Source organism: Hemitrygon akajei, chromosome 11 (assembly GCF_048418815.1).
Source record: "Hemitrygon akajei chromosome 11, sHemAka1.3, whole genome shotgun sequence".
Classification (NCBI taxonomy): domain Eukaryota; kingdom Metazoa; phylum Chordata; class Chondrichthyes; order Myliobatiformes; family Dasyatidae; genus Hemitrygon; species Hemitrygon akajei.
Window position 1 is genome coordinate 86,612,419 of NC_133134.1, and position 14,957 is coordinate 86,627,375.

At 40.0% G+C, this 14,957-nt stretch overlaps 1 protein-coding gene across 1 annotated transcript in view; it reads right to left on the reverse strand.

Moving 5' to 3' along the window:
• LOC140735815 (ras GTPase-activating-like protein IQGAP1) overlaps window positions 1-14,957 on the reverse strand; it is a 247,891-nt gene that overhangs the window by 127,771 nt on the left and 105,163 nt on the right. Inside the window, 3 exon segments of the mRNA XM_073061320.1 lie at window positions 8,217-8,384; window positions 9,735-9,825; window positions 9,918-10,081. Of these exon segments, the coding sequence (XP_072917421.1) occupies window positions 8,217-8,384; window positions 9,735-9,825; window positions 9,918-10,081 (423 nt within the window).

Here is a 14,957-nt window from a genome sequence, read left to right on the forward strand (position 1 = left end):
TTTAAAACTGCACTAAGATTAGTCAACTTGAATTTAGGAACAATTTAATTCCTCTTCTCACCCCTGTTACGAAGGTGAAGCAACTCTGAGGGGCCAAAGTCGTCCCCGCCTTTTTGAGAATCGCAAGATCGCTATTATTTCGGGTCTGAGACCCAGGAAATGAGAGAGATACACATCATGAGGGAGAGGGACGCAGAATACACAAGGTTTGGAATGTCTCCTGACATCAGCGGAACGGAACCACTGATTACTGCCATTGTCTCTTGGAGACGGAATTGTGTATTGAGTACTGTACTATTCATTGAAACCCCTCAGGGGGCAACCAGAGTGGTCTGGTTGAGGGATTGCATCATCCCAACCTGATTGACATCTGAGACCCCGTGAGTAAGGATAAAAGAGGGGTCTGGGGAACACCCCTTTAGACGCACCAGGAGAAACACTAGAAATCCCGTGACAGCGTTTTATAGCGAAAGCTGGTGGAGGCTCGTGTGCATCCTCCCTTGCCTGGGTGGCGAGCTCACCACAGAAGAACGGTTTAGCTAAAGGAGAGGTCACACTTGAACAGCCACGACAACGAGACACCTGACGGATCAAAATCATAAAGGAAAGCCGGCAAGTTTTTCTCTTTCTCTCTCTCTCTCTCCAACAAAGTGCAACACAGCGACAACCAAAAAGACGGCAGCTTGTGTGAACTGCAGTGAACTTTATATTTCCATCGGACAATACATTATCCTCTAGACAACAATAGAGCTTATTTCTTATTGATTATTATTATACCTTCACTTTTAGGTTTAGTATTGACAATGTATATTATCTATATATTTGCATTGATATTATTTTTGTGTATTTTTACTAATAAATACTGTTAAAAATAGTATCATCAGACTTCAACGGACGTCTCTATCTTTGCTGGTAAGTCACCCAGTTACGGGGTTCGTAACAACGTGGGGCCTCGTCTCGAGATTTGATACCAAATTGGAGGGCCAGTAAATCGGGCTTTTAAGTCCAATCTTGGATCTGGTTGCGCGGGTAACCAGATAGGAAACCAGCAAAGATGGACGTAGACGAATTTATAAAAAACCCGACTCTGGAGGCGCTAGAGGCTGCCACAAAGTCGGAATTGATAAATATTGCGAAAGGACTAAATCTCGCAGAGGTGAGGTTGTCAATGAAAAAGCGGGAGGTGCGGAGGGCCATAACTCAGTATTATATTGTGAAGAATGTGTTTTTGGCTGAGGTATTGGAAAATATCCCTGAAAAGGTACCAGCTAGTGGGACGGTTCAGTTAGAGTTGGAGAAATTAAGGTTGGAACATGAAATTAAGTTAAAACAGCTGGAAGCAGCTGAAAAGGAGAAGGAAAGAGCCGAAAAGCAAAGGGAGCATGAGCTCCAGCTAAAGGAATTAGAGGTGAAAAGGGAGCAGGAAAGAGCTGAAAAGCAGAGGGAGCATGAAAGTAAGTTAAAACAGCTGGAAGCAGCTGAAAAAGAGAAGGAAAGAGCTGAAAAGGAGAAGGAAAGGGCCGAAAAGGAGAAGGAAAGGGCTGAAAAGGAGAAGGAGTATGAGAAGGAGAAACAGAGGAAACATGAGCTGGACATGGAGAAGTTCAGGCAAGAGCGAAGAGCTCAAGGGCCAGACCGAGAAGTGAGGTTTAATGTTAGTAGGGAGTTGAGGTTAGTACCTCCGTTCGAGGAGACGGATGTTGATTGTTATTTCTTGCATTTTGAAAAGGTGGCAGTGAGTCAGAAGTGGCCCAGAGATCAGTGGGTGGCGCTGTTACAAAGTGTGTTAAAAGGGAAGGCACAACGGGCATATGTGGCATTGTCTATGGAGGAGGAGGAGTCTGAGAATTATGAGGAAGTAAAAGAGGCCATTCTTCGGGCCTACAAATTGGTACCTGAGGCCTACAGACAGAAGTTCAGAAATTTAAAGAAAGTGTGGAATCAGACGTATGCAGAGTTTGCCTATGAGAAGGGTGTGCTCTTGGATCGCTGGTGTGCAGCAGAAATGGTGGAAGAGGATTTTCGGCGTTTAAGGGAGTTAATTCTGATTGAGGAATTTAAAGGTTGTATTTCAGATGATATCCGGATGTATTTGAACGAGAAGCCGAATAAGTCCATATCCGAATTTGCTAGGTTCGCAGATGAATATGCCCTAACCCACAAGACAAAGTTTTCCTTGAATAAGAGTTACCAGAAAGACCGTGGGAACGGTAGAGAAAGCCCGCCGGCTGAGGCAGAGATTCAGCCGAGAGCTAGTGGTAAAAATAAGGAGGAGGAAAGGCAAGACGGCAGGAGAGGTCCTGGCTTGACCTGTTTTAATTGTGGAAAGGTGGGTCATATTGCATCTAAGTGCTTTGCTCTGAGGAAGGAGACAGGAAAAGGGAAAGCAGCAGTCCCTACAGGATGTATTGTGTTGATGAGTAAATCGACGAGAAAGCCCCAGGTAGATAGAATACGAGAAGGGCCTGAGAAATTTATTTCAGAAGGAACCGTGTCTGTGAAAAAGGGAGACACACCAGTTCCAGTGCGGATCTGGAGAGACACTGGAGCTGAGCAGTCATTGATTCGCAGTACGGTACTAGATTTTGGTCCAGAGACTGGAGAGGTAGCTTTGAAGGCATAGGAAAGGGACAGAAGCTGTGCCTTTGCATAGGATCATTATAAATTGTGAGCTGGTATCTGGTCCAGTTGAAATAGGGGTGCGATCAGAATTTCCGAGAACTGACGTAGACATCCTTCTGGGTAACGATTTAGCTGGTGGTGAAGTTTGGTCGGCCATGGAGCTGACAAGCCAGCCTGTAAGTGTTGAGGACCTGCCCCTAGGTTCCAAGATCTATCCCGCAAGCACGACCACTCGCAGCATGTCGAGAAAGACAGCTGAGAACGAGACCAGTTTAAATGAGTCCTGTGTGGATTTGGCTGAGACGTTTTTACCGACCCTGTACCAAGAGGGGTTAGAGGGTGGTAAAATGGAGAATAGGGAAGTGGAAGAGAGTAAGGGAGAGGAGGTAGACCTACCCTTAGCCAGGAGGAAATTTATAGAGGCACGGAGTAAAAATGAGAAACAGATAAGGCTGTTAGAAGGTCCAGGGTTGGACATGGATGATCTGTCTGGCTTGACAGAACTGTTTGAAGAAGTTGAAAATATTAAATGTGTTCCCGATAATGAAATGAGGGCAGTCCTAGATGAAAAGGATGCCGTTACGTTGAAGGAGTCTGCTGGGTTAGCAGATGAGGTTGTTTCAGCCCGCAGGGTTGAGTTTACTCCGGAAGGGAGTTGCCCAGAGAGTAGCTGGGAGGATCAGGGGAACTTAGAATTTGAAAAGGGGACGGGTATTGAAAGCCTGGAAGAGGCAGATGTCCCGTTTGAGTGTGTTCAAGATGTGGATGCACGTGGTACTGAACCTAGTAACGAAACTCAGGAAAAGTCTGAGGTATTTGATTCAGTTAAAAAGGAATGCAGTCCTTGTGGGTCAAATGGACTAGGTTCAGTGAAGAAAGGGTTAACCTTGGTACTAGTGGGAAGTGAGAATTCCCAGTTGTTTGTGTTCGAAGGTGTGTTAAAGTTAGTGAGGAGATAAAAGGTGGTGATGTGAATCTTATTATTGAAGGAGAAGGGAAAAGTGTAGTTCCTAAATTGAATGAAGAAAATTTAAAGTCTGGATTGGTGTCAGAAGCAGTAACCAGGCTGAAGGGACAATGGCTTGTTAACACGGTGCCTGCGAATCAATTACAGTTTGATTTGGAATGTAAAGGTGCCCCACGCGCTAATGTTATTCAAGGGTATGCTGTGAAGAGGCAGAGTTTGAAATGCTGTTTGGACAAAGAGGGCTCGCTTGCAGATTTTAAACTGAAAACCAATAGAATGAAGGGTCCTGAAGATAAAACTAACGACTTGCTTAAAAATAAAGAATTGTGTGGAAGTTCAGAAAATGGGCTAACGCAAGCTAACCATGTGGGAGTTAACTGGAAAAGGGGCGAGGGTTGTCGGGATGCCACTTTAAATAACAGGATCTGGTTTTAAGGGATTTCGACAAAGCATGTAACTAATAAAGACAACCCCATGGAAGATTGACTGTTAAGTTTGAAGGTAAAATAAAGATTAGTATTTGCATGAACTTTTGTAATATACTCGTAAGCTAAGATCACAACTCTTTAGTTTTGTTTGCTGAAGAAAAGGAATAAAAATGAGTGGTTATTAAATTGGAATCGGATGCTACAAGAATTTATTAAGGTACAAGATATTAAGATATTAAAGGAAGACAATGCAATCGCTAACTGTTAGATGCTGAATTGAATGTATAACTGTATTACTCTGTAGTGAAAAAAAAACTCTTTTGTATTGTGTTAGATTCTGAAATCCTGTAAGACTCTGTATTAATTAATTTTTACCTGTGGCAAAAATCCTTAGAAGGAAGGGGGTGTTACGAAGGTGAAGCAACTCTGAGGGGCCAAAGGGTACAAAGCCACCCCCTCCTTTTTGAAAATCGCAAGATCGCTATTATTTCGGGTCTGAGACCCAGGAAATGAGAGAGATACACATCATGAGGGAGAGGGACGCAGAATACACAAGGTTTGGAATGTCTCCTGACATCAGCGGAACGGAACCACTGATTACTGCCATTGTCTCTTGGAGAAGGAATTGTGTATTGAGTACTGTACTATTCATTGAAACCCCTCAGGGGGCAACCAGAGTGGTCTGGTTGAGGGATTGCATCATCCCAACCTGATTGACATCTGAGACCCCGTGAGTGAGGATAAAAGAGGGGTCTGGGGAACACCCCTTTAGACGCACCAGGAGAAACGCTAGAAATCCCGTGACAGCGTTTTATAGCGAAAGCTGGTGGGGGCTCGTTTGCATCCTCCCTTGCCTGGGTGGCGAGCTCACCACGGAAGAACGGTTTAGCTAAAGGAGAGGTCACACTTGAACGGCCACGACAACGAGACACCTGACGGATCGAAATCATAAAGGAAAGCCGGCAAGTTTTTCTCTTTCTCTCTCTCTCTCTCCAACAAAGTGCAACACAGCGACAACCAAAAAGACGGCAGCTTGTGTGAACTGCAGTGAACTGTATATTTCCATCGGACAATACATTATCCCCTAGACAACAATAGAGCTTATTTCTTATTGATTATTATTATACCCGCACTTTTAGATTTAGTATTGACGACGTATATTATCTGTATATTTGCATTGATATTATTTTTGTGTATTTTTACTAATAAATACTGTTAAAAATAGTATCATCAGACTTCAACGGACGTCTCTATCTTTGCTGGTAAGTCACCCAGTTACGGGGTTCGTAACACCCCAACAACTACCATTTATATGCCAGCTTCATTGTCCCAATGCACTTCATAGAAGCATTATACAAAAATAAAAAGTGATGCCAAACCAAACAAAGAGGTATTAGAAGCAAAAAGTAAAAAAAAAAGAACAGTTGGAGGAAATCAGTGGGTTGAGTAGTATCTGCTTGGGATCAGGAATTGCCATTTTGGACAAAGATTCTCTGTCAGGACTGAGAGTGAAGGAAGAGGTGGTGAGTATAAAGTGGAGAGAGGAAGGGGTGAGCCAGGGTCTAATAGATGAGAGGGGTACTAAGGAGAAGTGAAAAGTGAAGGGCATAAAGAGTAGGAGATGAGAGAGGGAGACAGGTCAAAGCAGACAAAGGAGGCTGAAAGAGCCAGCCAGGTAGGGCAGTGGGCCAGGAATAGGAAAGTCTACAGAAAGTGGCAAATCCAGCCTAGTCCATTACAGGAAAAGCTCTACCCATCATTGAGTACATTTACATGGATCTGCATAAAAGATAGGGTCCATTATCAAACACCCCCAGCATCCAGGCCATGCCCTCTTTTTGCTACTACCATCAGACAGAGGATATAGGAGCCTTAAGCTCCATACCACCAGGTTCAGGAACAGTTTTACTCTACAAGCGTCAGCCTCCCGAACCTGCATGGGTAACTTCATTCACCACTACTATAAACTTACAAACTCACTTTCAAGGACTCTTTACAATTCATGTTCAAGATTATTTTTATTTGTACGTCTTCTTTTGCACACTTTTTTAAAACATTTGTTTAGGTGTGGTTTTTCGTAAATTCTATTGTATTTTTTTTCCTACAAGATAAAGATCTATCCTGGGCCCAACATGTTGATACAATTACAAAGAAGGCACGATTGCGGCTATATTTCATTAGGAGTTTGGGAGTTCTGGTATGTCAGCAAAGACATTCGTAAATTTCTACAGATGTACCATGGAGAGCATTCTAACTGGTAGGAAAACCACCTGGCTTGGAGGGGCCACTGCACAGGAAAGGAAAACGCTGCAGAAAGTTGCAAACTCAGACAGCTCTATCATGGACATTAGCCTCCCAAACATCGAGGACACCTTCAAAAGGCGATGCCTCAAAAAAAGGTGGCATCTGACATTAAGGACCTCCATCTCCCAGGACATGCCCCTATCTCATTGCTACCATCAAGGTGGTGGTACAGGAGCCTGAAAAAACAAACATCTTTGGAACATCTTCCTCTCAGCCACCAAATTTCTGAAAGGACAATGAACCCATGTACACTACCTTGTATTTTGTTTACTTTTTTGCTCACTTTTGCACCAGTTATTTAATTTTAAAAATACATTTATTATTATTTGTTTAACATATATTGTACTGTACCTCTGGCGCAAAACAACAAATTTCATGACATGCCAGTGATAAGATGCCAGTGAATCAAGATTGCCAGTGATTAAACCCGATTCTAACTAACATACATACTTCAATGAATTTACTTTGAACTTTTGAAAGAGAAGATGAAGGTGGAAACAGCCACTGGAGGGTGCTGAGCAGAAATAACAAGGCAATATTGGGAACTATATTCAAACGTTTGGTCAGAAATAAGCTTAAGGAAAACTTTAAAGAGGACAGGAAGGCGAAAAGGTTTGGGGAAGACATTTTGCAGCTAGGGTTTGACAGCTGAAGGGCAACTGCCAACACTACAGTTTAAAAATATTCAAGAAGCCCAACTATGAACATTACAGAAGCCTCAGAGAATTGCAAGGTTGTTGGAGAAAATTAAGGGTGGGAGGATGGTCTTATATAGTCTTATACAGAGACAAAAATCAAGAGAGATTAGAAAACAATTAAGAATCCCCCCCCCCCCAGTAAAGGAAAAAAAAATGGGACCCTGTGTTAGTGAACATGAACAATGGGTGAACAGGAACATGTGTGAGTTAGGACTTCTGGATCCTGATGTTTTGGCAATCCAAAGGTTCTTCAGAAGTCAGGAAAGAGGCATAAAATTTGATGCTAATGATCGTTTTACAAGAGTGTCACAAGAGCAAAGTGGGAAGCAGCAGAGTGAGAGAAACAAAGGAAAGAAAGAGTAAAAAAATAGTGCGGTCTTCTCATAGCAGTCCAGAGATAAACAGAAACTCCACCGATTAACAGCTAACAAATAAGATAGCCAGGTTCAAATAATATATCACCAACCACTGAAATCAAGGTTTCTGGAAAAATAGAGGCAACTGCTCCACAATTACCAGAAAATTCACTGAACAATCACACATATACAAGTGATAATGCAAAAACACAAATGAACAAAAAAGTTAAACTACATGAAAAATAACACTTCTGCACTCTAATCCAACAGGACACAGGAAGCAGGCTTTTGGAGGATCAAGTTTACAGTAAGTTTGAAGTTGTTCACTGCTCTCTAAGACTTCCTCTCCCCAGTCTTCTGATCCACCCCCCGTGTTTCTGTCCCACTCAGAAGCAGGTCAGTGAAAATCCTTACCTATGAACCCGAAGAATGCCACCAATGAGCTACTCTGACCTGTGGGGCATTCCAGTCAGACCACAGTCCTACCTTTGCCCAAAGTCCATGCAGATTGTTGGACAGAATCCTACACAGTCCAATATGGGCTACAGTTCCAAGAGCAGTCCTAAATGATGAGTGCAGAGGTCTTAAAGAGTCGTAAAGCTGAGGAAAATTAAGGATGGAAAAGGATTATAGGAAATTAGAAAACAACTTTTAAGATTTTTTTAATCAATTTAAATTATTGATTTCTACTTCTAAACTCTACAAACCCAAGTTTTGCCCCACCAACATCCCTCAGTTTTTCTGAACACCATTGAGCTCTCTAGGGCTTGTTTTCATACCAAGAGTTGGAAGTTATAATAACCATGAACGTGTATGCTCCCTTGCCCAGTATGAAGCTTACCTGTTTCCACTTTAACTCGCACCTGCATGGCCAGCTCAGACTGATAGACCGCGGCACACTCTGGAATCACACTGCAGAGGAATACATCTGGTGAGCGCAGAACCCTCAGTGTCTGAGAAGAGTTGGCCTCCTTGACTGCCTGGTTGATAGCTGCCACCCCCAGGGCCACTGAAAACAAAGGGGGCAGGCCAAACATGGTTACATGGGTAAAGATGTCATATTGTTCAATGCCATTCTGGACCCGCTACACAAACATCACACATCCCTCCCACTAAGACACCTTGGCCAAAAGGAAATTGCCAAATACTCAAATAAGTAGTAAATTTCTCTCCAAAAAAATAAAACTGCAGACAAACATTCAATGAAAGGAGAAGATGGTAATGTTCTAACACCTTCAGCCAACACCCAGACACAACATTCATCTCTGCCACTTAGGCAAGATGGTTTGTGGTTATTAACCAGGACACTGAATGGGGCATCTTGGTGGGTATGGACCAGTTGGGCTGCACAACTCCATGACAACAGGAGAAACCAGACTGCCAATCTGGGGTAATTCTGGAGCAACAAGCAATCTGCCAGAGGAACTCAGCAGATCAAGCAGCGTCTGTGGAAGGACAGGAATTATCAAAGTGTCTTATCAACCTGAAACATTTGACAGTTTCTTTCCTCCCACAGACACTGCTTGATCTACTAAATTCCAGCAGGGTGTTTGCTGTCCAGATTCCAACATTCCGTCCAGGATGCTTCTGGTCTTGGCAGCAGGGTACCACTCCTGGAAATTTATTCAGCCACAAAACCACTGGGTACAGTGGCTCATCTGGAATTCTGCAAGAAACATGTCCCAGAGCCCCTTATCCCCAACAAAATTACATTTAATAAGTAGTCACCACCATAAGAAAAGCATTAGGTGTGTGGAGAAGGAGGGGAGTACCCCCAGGTGGATGTGGGCTGAACTCCCAATACTACCCTGGGGGGCTGGGGGAAATCTTGGAGGGAATATGGCACGCCAGGTACCCAAAGGGGCTGAGGGTGGGGTGAGGAAGGTTATAAAGCCCCATGTACCCCCCAGGACCTGGGGAGGAAAGTGAACTTGCTGGTTCTTTTCAAAATAGTGCCATGAAGCCTCTTACTGAAATGGCTCCTCTAATAATGTAGCTGCCCCTTAATAGTACTGTTGGGAACATCAGGCTGATTTACAGCTTAAAATCCCTGAAACCACAACCTGTTAACAGGGAATCAAAAGGTGTCAACCAGCAAAACAAGGAAACGCTGAAATCACTCAGCTGGTCAGGAGGTCAGAGGAACTGTTAACATATCTCCCCTTCTCAGTTTTAAATGAAGGATTTTAACCTGAAGCCTCAGCTCCGTCTTGTTTTCCACTGATACTGCCTGACCCGTTAAGCGTTTTCCAGCATATCAGATTGCATCTGCAGAGATGTATATATATTCATCCAACACTAAGAAATCATTGCTATGACAAAAGCCTTTTTACATGCAGCTATTAATTGAACAACTCACATTTTCTAGCCATCTGACTGTCTTGATTGGCTTTGTGAATTCCATCCTGAATCTCCTCCAACCAGAGTACTGCTGCTGTGTCCTGCATGACCTAGGATTTGGGTTGGGGGAGGTAAAAGAACAACTGTCAACCAATCCTCAGGTACGGGAAGAGTCTTTTGGACTTGTGGAACTGCCCAGTACCTTTGACTTATGGCGCTTTGCCACTGCTAGTACGTCATGGTAACGCCTCGCTGTTGGAAAGTCCAGGTGGGCCAGTCTGGCGGAAGGCATGAGAAGAGCAGCAATGGTCCTCTCAGGATCATTGTGGTCCAGGGCTTCATTTATTAAACCAATGGCAGCAATTTCTGCAGAAACATGAAAGGGTTACTTGGCTCAACTCATGCAGTAGATGTAACATTCCCTCGAATTGTGTTTTACTTTGTAAAATCAGCTGCGTGGACCAACCTTTGCTCTGAGCAGGAAATTTTTACATGGCTTGAAAACTGAGGAGAACTTTCATGAAACATTATATAAAAGAAAATTCCAGCTGAGCTGGAAAGGCAATGTGCACAGGAGTATTTCAGTTACTGCATGGCCACACACCTGTACAGCTTAGAAGGAATAGAGAATGTGTGGAAAGAGAGACATCTTGTGATTTCATCTGTTGTTTAAATCCTTTGATTGACAAGAGTTCAACCAATCACTTATTAACTCTTTTTTAATTGAGTTTGGCCTGGTTGAAGTTTGGAGACATTTACATCCTAATGATAGAGATTATTCTTTTTTTTCCCACATGTTCACAAAAAATATTTGAGAATTGATTACTTTATAGCTGACCCCCGATTTTTGTCCAAAGTCCAGAAATGTGAATATGATGCTATAGCTCTCTCGAATCATGCACCTTTAAGTTTAGCTTCTGAATTGAATGATGTTGTTATTGCAAATTTGCCTTGGTGTTTTCCAGAAAATTTATTACAAATTCCGGACTTTGTCAAATTTATTGAGACTCAGAAAAAATATTTGTTTTCTTTTTAATAATACAGGAGATCTGTCGAAATTGATTATATGGGATACACTTAAAGCATATTTGCGCAGTCAGATAATCTCCTATTCAGCTAAGCTTAAGAAACAGACAAAAACAGAATTAGATAAGATTTCCAAACAAATTAAAGACTTGGGTAATATTTATGCAATCTCTCCTAACATTGATTTATTTAAAGAAAGAGCTGAACTCCAATCACAATATAATTTATTATTAACTTATCCTATTGAAAGAAATTTGCTTAATTTGAAAAGTCAATTTTGTTTGGAGATAAAAATAATAAACTATTAGCATCTCAATTAAAAGCAGCTACAGCTAAAAAACAAATTTTAAAAATTCGTAAGAGATAGTTTAGCATGTAATTATGAAGATATTAATAAAATTTTTCAAGACTTTTATATTGAACTTTATAAACCTCAGTTTCCAGTTGATTCTTCTAAAATGAATGCCTTCTTACAAAAGATTGATTCTCCTCGAATTTCTATTGAAGATCAACAAACTCTTGAAGCTCCCATTACAGAAAGTGAAATTCTGAAAGCTATTTTTTCAATGCAATCTGGTAAAGCTCCTGGACTGGATGGTTATTCTGTAGGATTTTATAAAAATTTTGAAAAATTGCTCTCTTCATATATGTTGGAAATGCTTAAAGATTCTTTTTTGTTAGGAGAGTTACTTCCCCCATTTTATGAAGCTTCTACTTCTTTAATTCTTAAGAAAGATAAAGCCTCTACTGACTGTGCTTCATATAGACCTATTTCATTATTAAATGTGGATGCTAAAATTTTTTCAAAAATAATGGCTAATCGGCTGAAGAATATTCTAGCTGAAATTATCTCTCAAGACCAAACAGGTTTTGTAAAGGGCTGTTATTCCTTCTCTAATGTTCGGAGACTGTTAAATGTTATATATTCATCCTTTTCTAAGACTTCCCAATGTGTTGTCTCTCTTGATGCTGAAAAGGCATTTGACAGAGTTGAATGGAGATATTTATTTAATGTTTTAGAGAAATTCAGCTTTGGTATTAATTTTAATAAGTGGATTAGAATGATATATAAAAGCCCTATTACTACTGTTATTACTAATAATTGCTGAACTTTTTTTTTGGCTTTCACGGGGTACGAGACAAGGATGTCCGTTAAGTCCTTTGTTATTTAATTTGGCTCTGGAACCCTTGGCTATTGCACTTGTGAAGCTAAAGATATTCATGGAATTCTCATAAATGGGATTGTTCATAACATCTCCCTTTATGCTGATGATCTCTTAGTTTATATTTTGAATCCTGAAGAATTCATTCCTAGTTTATTGAAACTATTAAATGATTTTGGTAAGTTTTCGGGATATAAACTAAACCTTCATAAAAGTGAATTATTTCCCCTAAACAATTCTGCTTCTGTATATGATGGCATTCCTTTTAGAGTTATGGACTCATTTAAATATTTAGGTATTAATATCACCAAAAATCATAAAGATCTTTATAAAGCTAATTTGATTACATTAGTGGATTTTATGAAGCAATTATTTTGTAGATGGAATCCACTTATACTTTCGTTAGCCAGCCGAATTCATGCAGTTAAAATGATATTACCAAAATTTTTATACGTATTTCAAAATACCCCTCTTTTTTTTTAAACTAAGAAGTTTTTCGATCAGGTTGACTCTATTATTTCATCTTTTGTTTGGCATAATAAAAGACCAAGAATTGGTAAATATCATTTACAAAAATTAAAAAAAGATGGAGGTCTTGCTTTGCCTAATTTAAGAATGTATTATTGGGCTGTTAATATACGTTATATGTGTTTTTGGTTATATTGGGCTGATAGAAATGAAAGATTGTGAAACTGTGAAACAGTTTCATTTAACCTCATTATTGGAGCTTCTCTACCTGTACTATTGGCCAAAATTACAAATTTAAATTTATATCCTGTGATTAAGCAGTCATTATGAATTTGGTCAATTTTGTAATTTTTTTTAAATCTCAAAAAATTTAAACTTTTTAGTTTAATTTATCAAAATTATTTATTTAAACCTTCATTAAGTGATCCTACCTTTCTTCTTTGGGGGAATAAAAGAGTTTATTCCTTCACGGATCCATTCCAAGATGGCCGATTGATGCCTTTTGAGAAATTAGTAACTAAATACTCTCTCACGTATTCACATTTCCTGCAATATCTTCAGGTCAGACACTTCTTACAAGAATATTTAAGTAATTTTACATATATACAAGATTCTGACCTGTTAGATATTATTTCAAAAATGAATCCTTAAATTATAAATTTTCTCAATAAAACCCTTCATTAACAGCACAATTACCCTTCACTTAAGATTAAGCAAGATTGGGAGAGAGAGCTTAACTCTGATAACAGAAGATTAGTTGCAGATTTTGAAGTTAGTTAACTCTTCTTCGATTTGTGCTAATCAACTCTTCAATTCAATTTAAAATTGTACATCATTTCTATTTGACAAAGGAGAGACTGTCTAAAATGATTCCTAATGTTGATAGTTAGTGTGACAGATGTAAAACCGAGACCGCCACATTGACACAAATGTTTTGGTCGTGTTCTGTACTGAAACATTTTTGGAAGTCTATTTTCTCTACAATTTCTAAAGTTTTAAAAATTGATTTACAACCTAATAAATTGACAGTTTTATTTGGTATAACCCCTCAATATATTCATGGTATTTCTCCATCAGACCAACATGTAATTGCATTTGTTACATTATTGGCCAGAAGGGCTATTTTGTTGAAATGGAAAGATGCTTCTGCTCCTACTTTGATACAATGGTTTTCTCAGGTGATGCTATGTCTTAGTTTGGAGAAAATCAGAAGTCAAACTTTTGATCCTCGATTTGACTTTGAGAAAAGATGGGGTTCATTCGCCCGTTACTATCATCTGATTTGAGTTAATTAATATGGTTTCCTTCCGATTTTTCTTTAAATGGATTTGAGTTGGCAGATTGATGTTTTTTTCTAATGGAAGCTTGTATGATGTATAGCTCTGGGGTTGTGTTCCCAATTTTTTTTTGTTTTTTTCCCAGTTAGTAGGGGTTCTTTTTTTTTCTTCTTTTTCTTTCAAAAAAATATTCTTAACATTTTATTTTTTCTTATTGTTATTGATATATTGCTTAACTTTGTTAATCAGTTATTTGCTAATTTAATTCCTTATTGATAATTTTAAAAAAAGAAAAGAGAGATGACTTCTTCAAATCCAGCTAGAAAGTTCTCTTTTAAATCCAAGTTGGATTTATGGAAAACTTGGAGTCCTTTGGCCACAATGCCTGTGCGAATACAAAACCAAATTAAACTAAGTCTCTTTTGCCTCTCCATTCTTCTGCACATTCATGTGTCTATCAATAAGTTTTTAAAATGCCTTTGTCATATCTACTTCTATGACCACCCTTGCAGCCTATATCCGGGCACTCACCACTGTGTAAAAAAACACTGGCCTCACTCATCTCATTTAACATTTCCCCTTCTCATCTTAAATGCATGCCCTCTACACTTCTACCCTGAGAATAAGATACTCATGTCTCCTCTACTTAGAGATCTTATCAGGTTTCCCCTCAGTCTTCTACACTCCAGAGAAAACAACCCAAGTTTGTCCAGCTTCTAACCCAGGCAGCATCCTGGTAAAACTGCCACATCCTTCCTATCCGAAACGTCGACTGTACTCCTTCCTATAGATGCTGCCTGGCCTGCTGTGTTCCACCAGCATTTTGTGTGTGTTGCTTGAATTTCCAGCATCTGCAGATTTTCTTGTACATCCTTCCTATAATGGGGCAACAAGAATTAAACAAAATACTCCATGTGCCCTAACCAAAGTTTTAAACGAGCTCCTGACTCTTATTCTCAATGTGGAACCAAGTTGGCCTTCTTGTAATTTTAAGGGATTCTGTGGATCATATTAAGACCCGAATTCAATGGCAATCAAAATGGAACGACAGGGGGAAAGCTGAATTAAACACACAGGAGACTTTAGGGGGACACGACTGGCTAAGTAGACAGACAAATATGTGACAGATGAAATGGAATGCGGAAAGATGTGAAATCATCCACTTACACACGCATGAAAAGCAGAGTTCTCGTAAATGGTGAAAGGCATTCGCATTCAACACTACACGACTCACAAAGGAAAGTAGCACACATGTTCAGCAGACAACTGGGAAGCCAAACTGCAAGTCAGCCTCTGATGCAAGTTGAT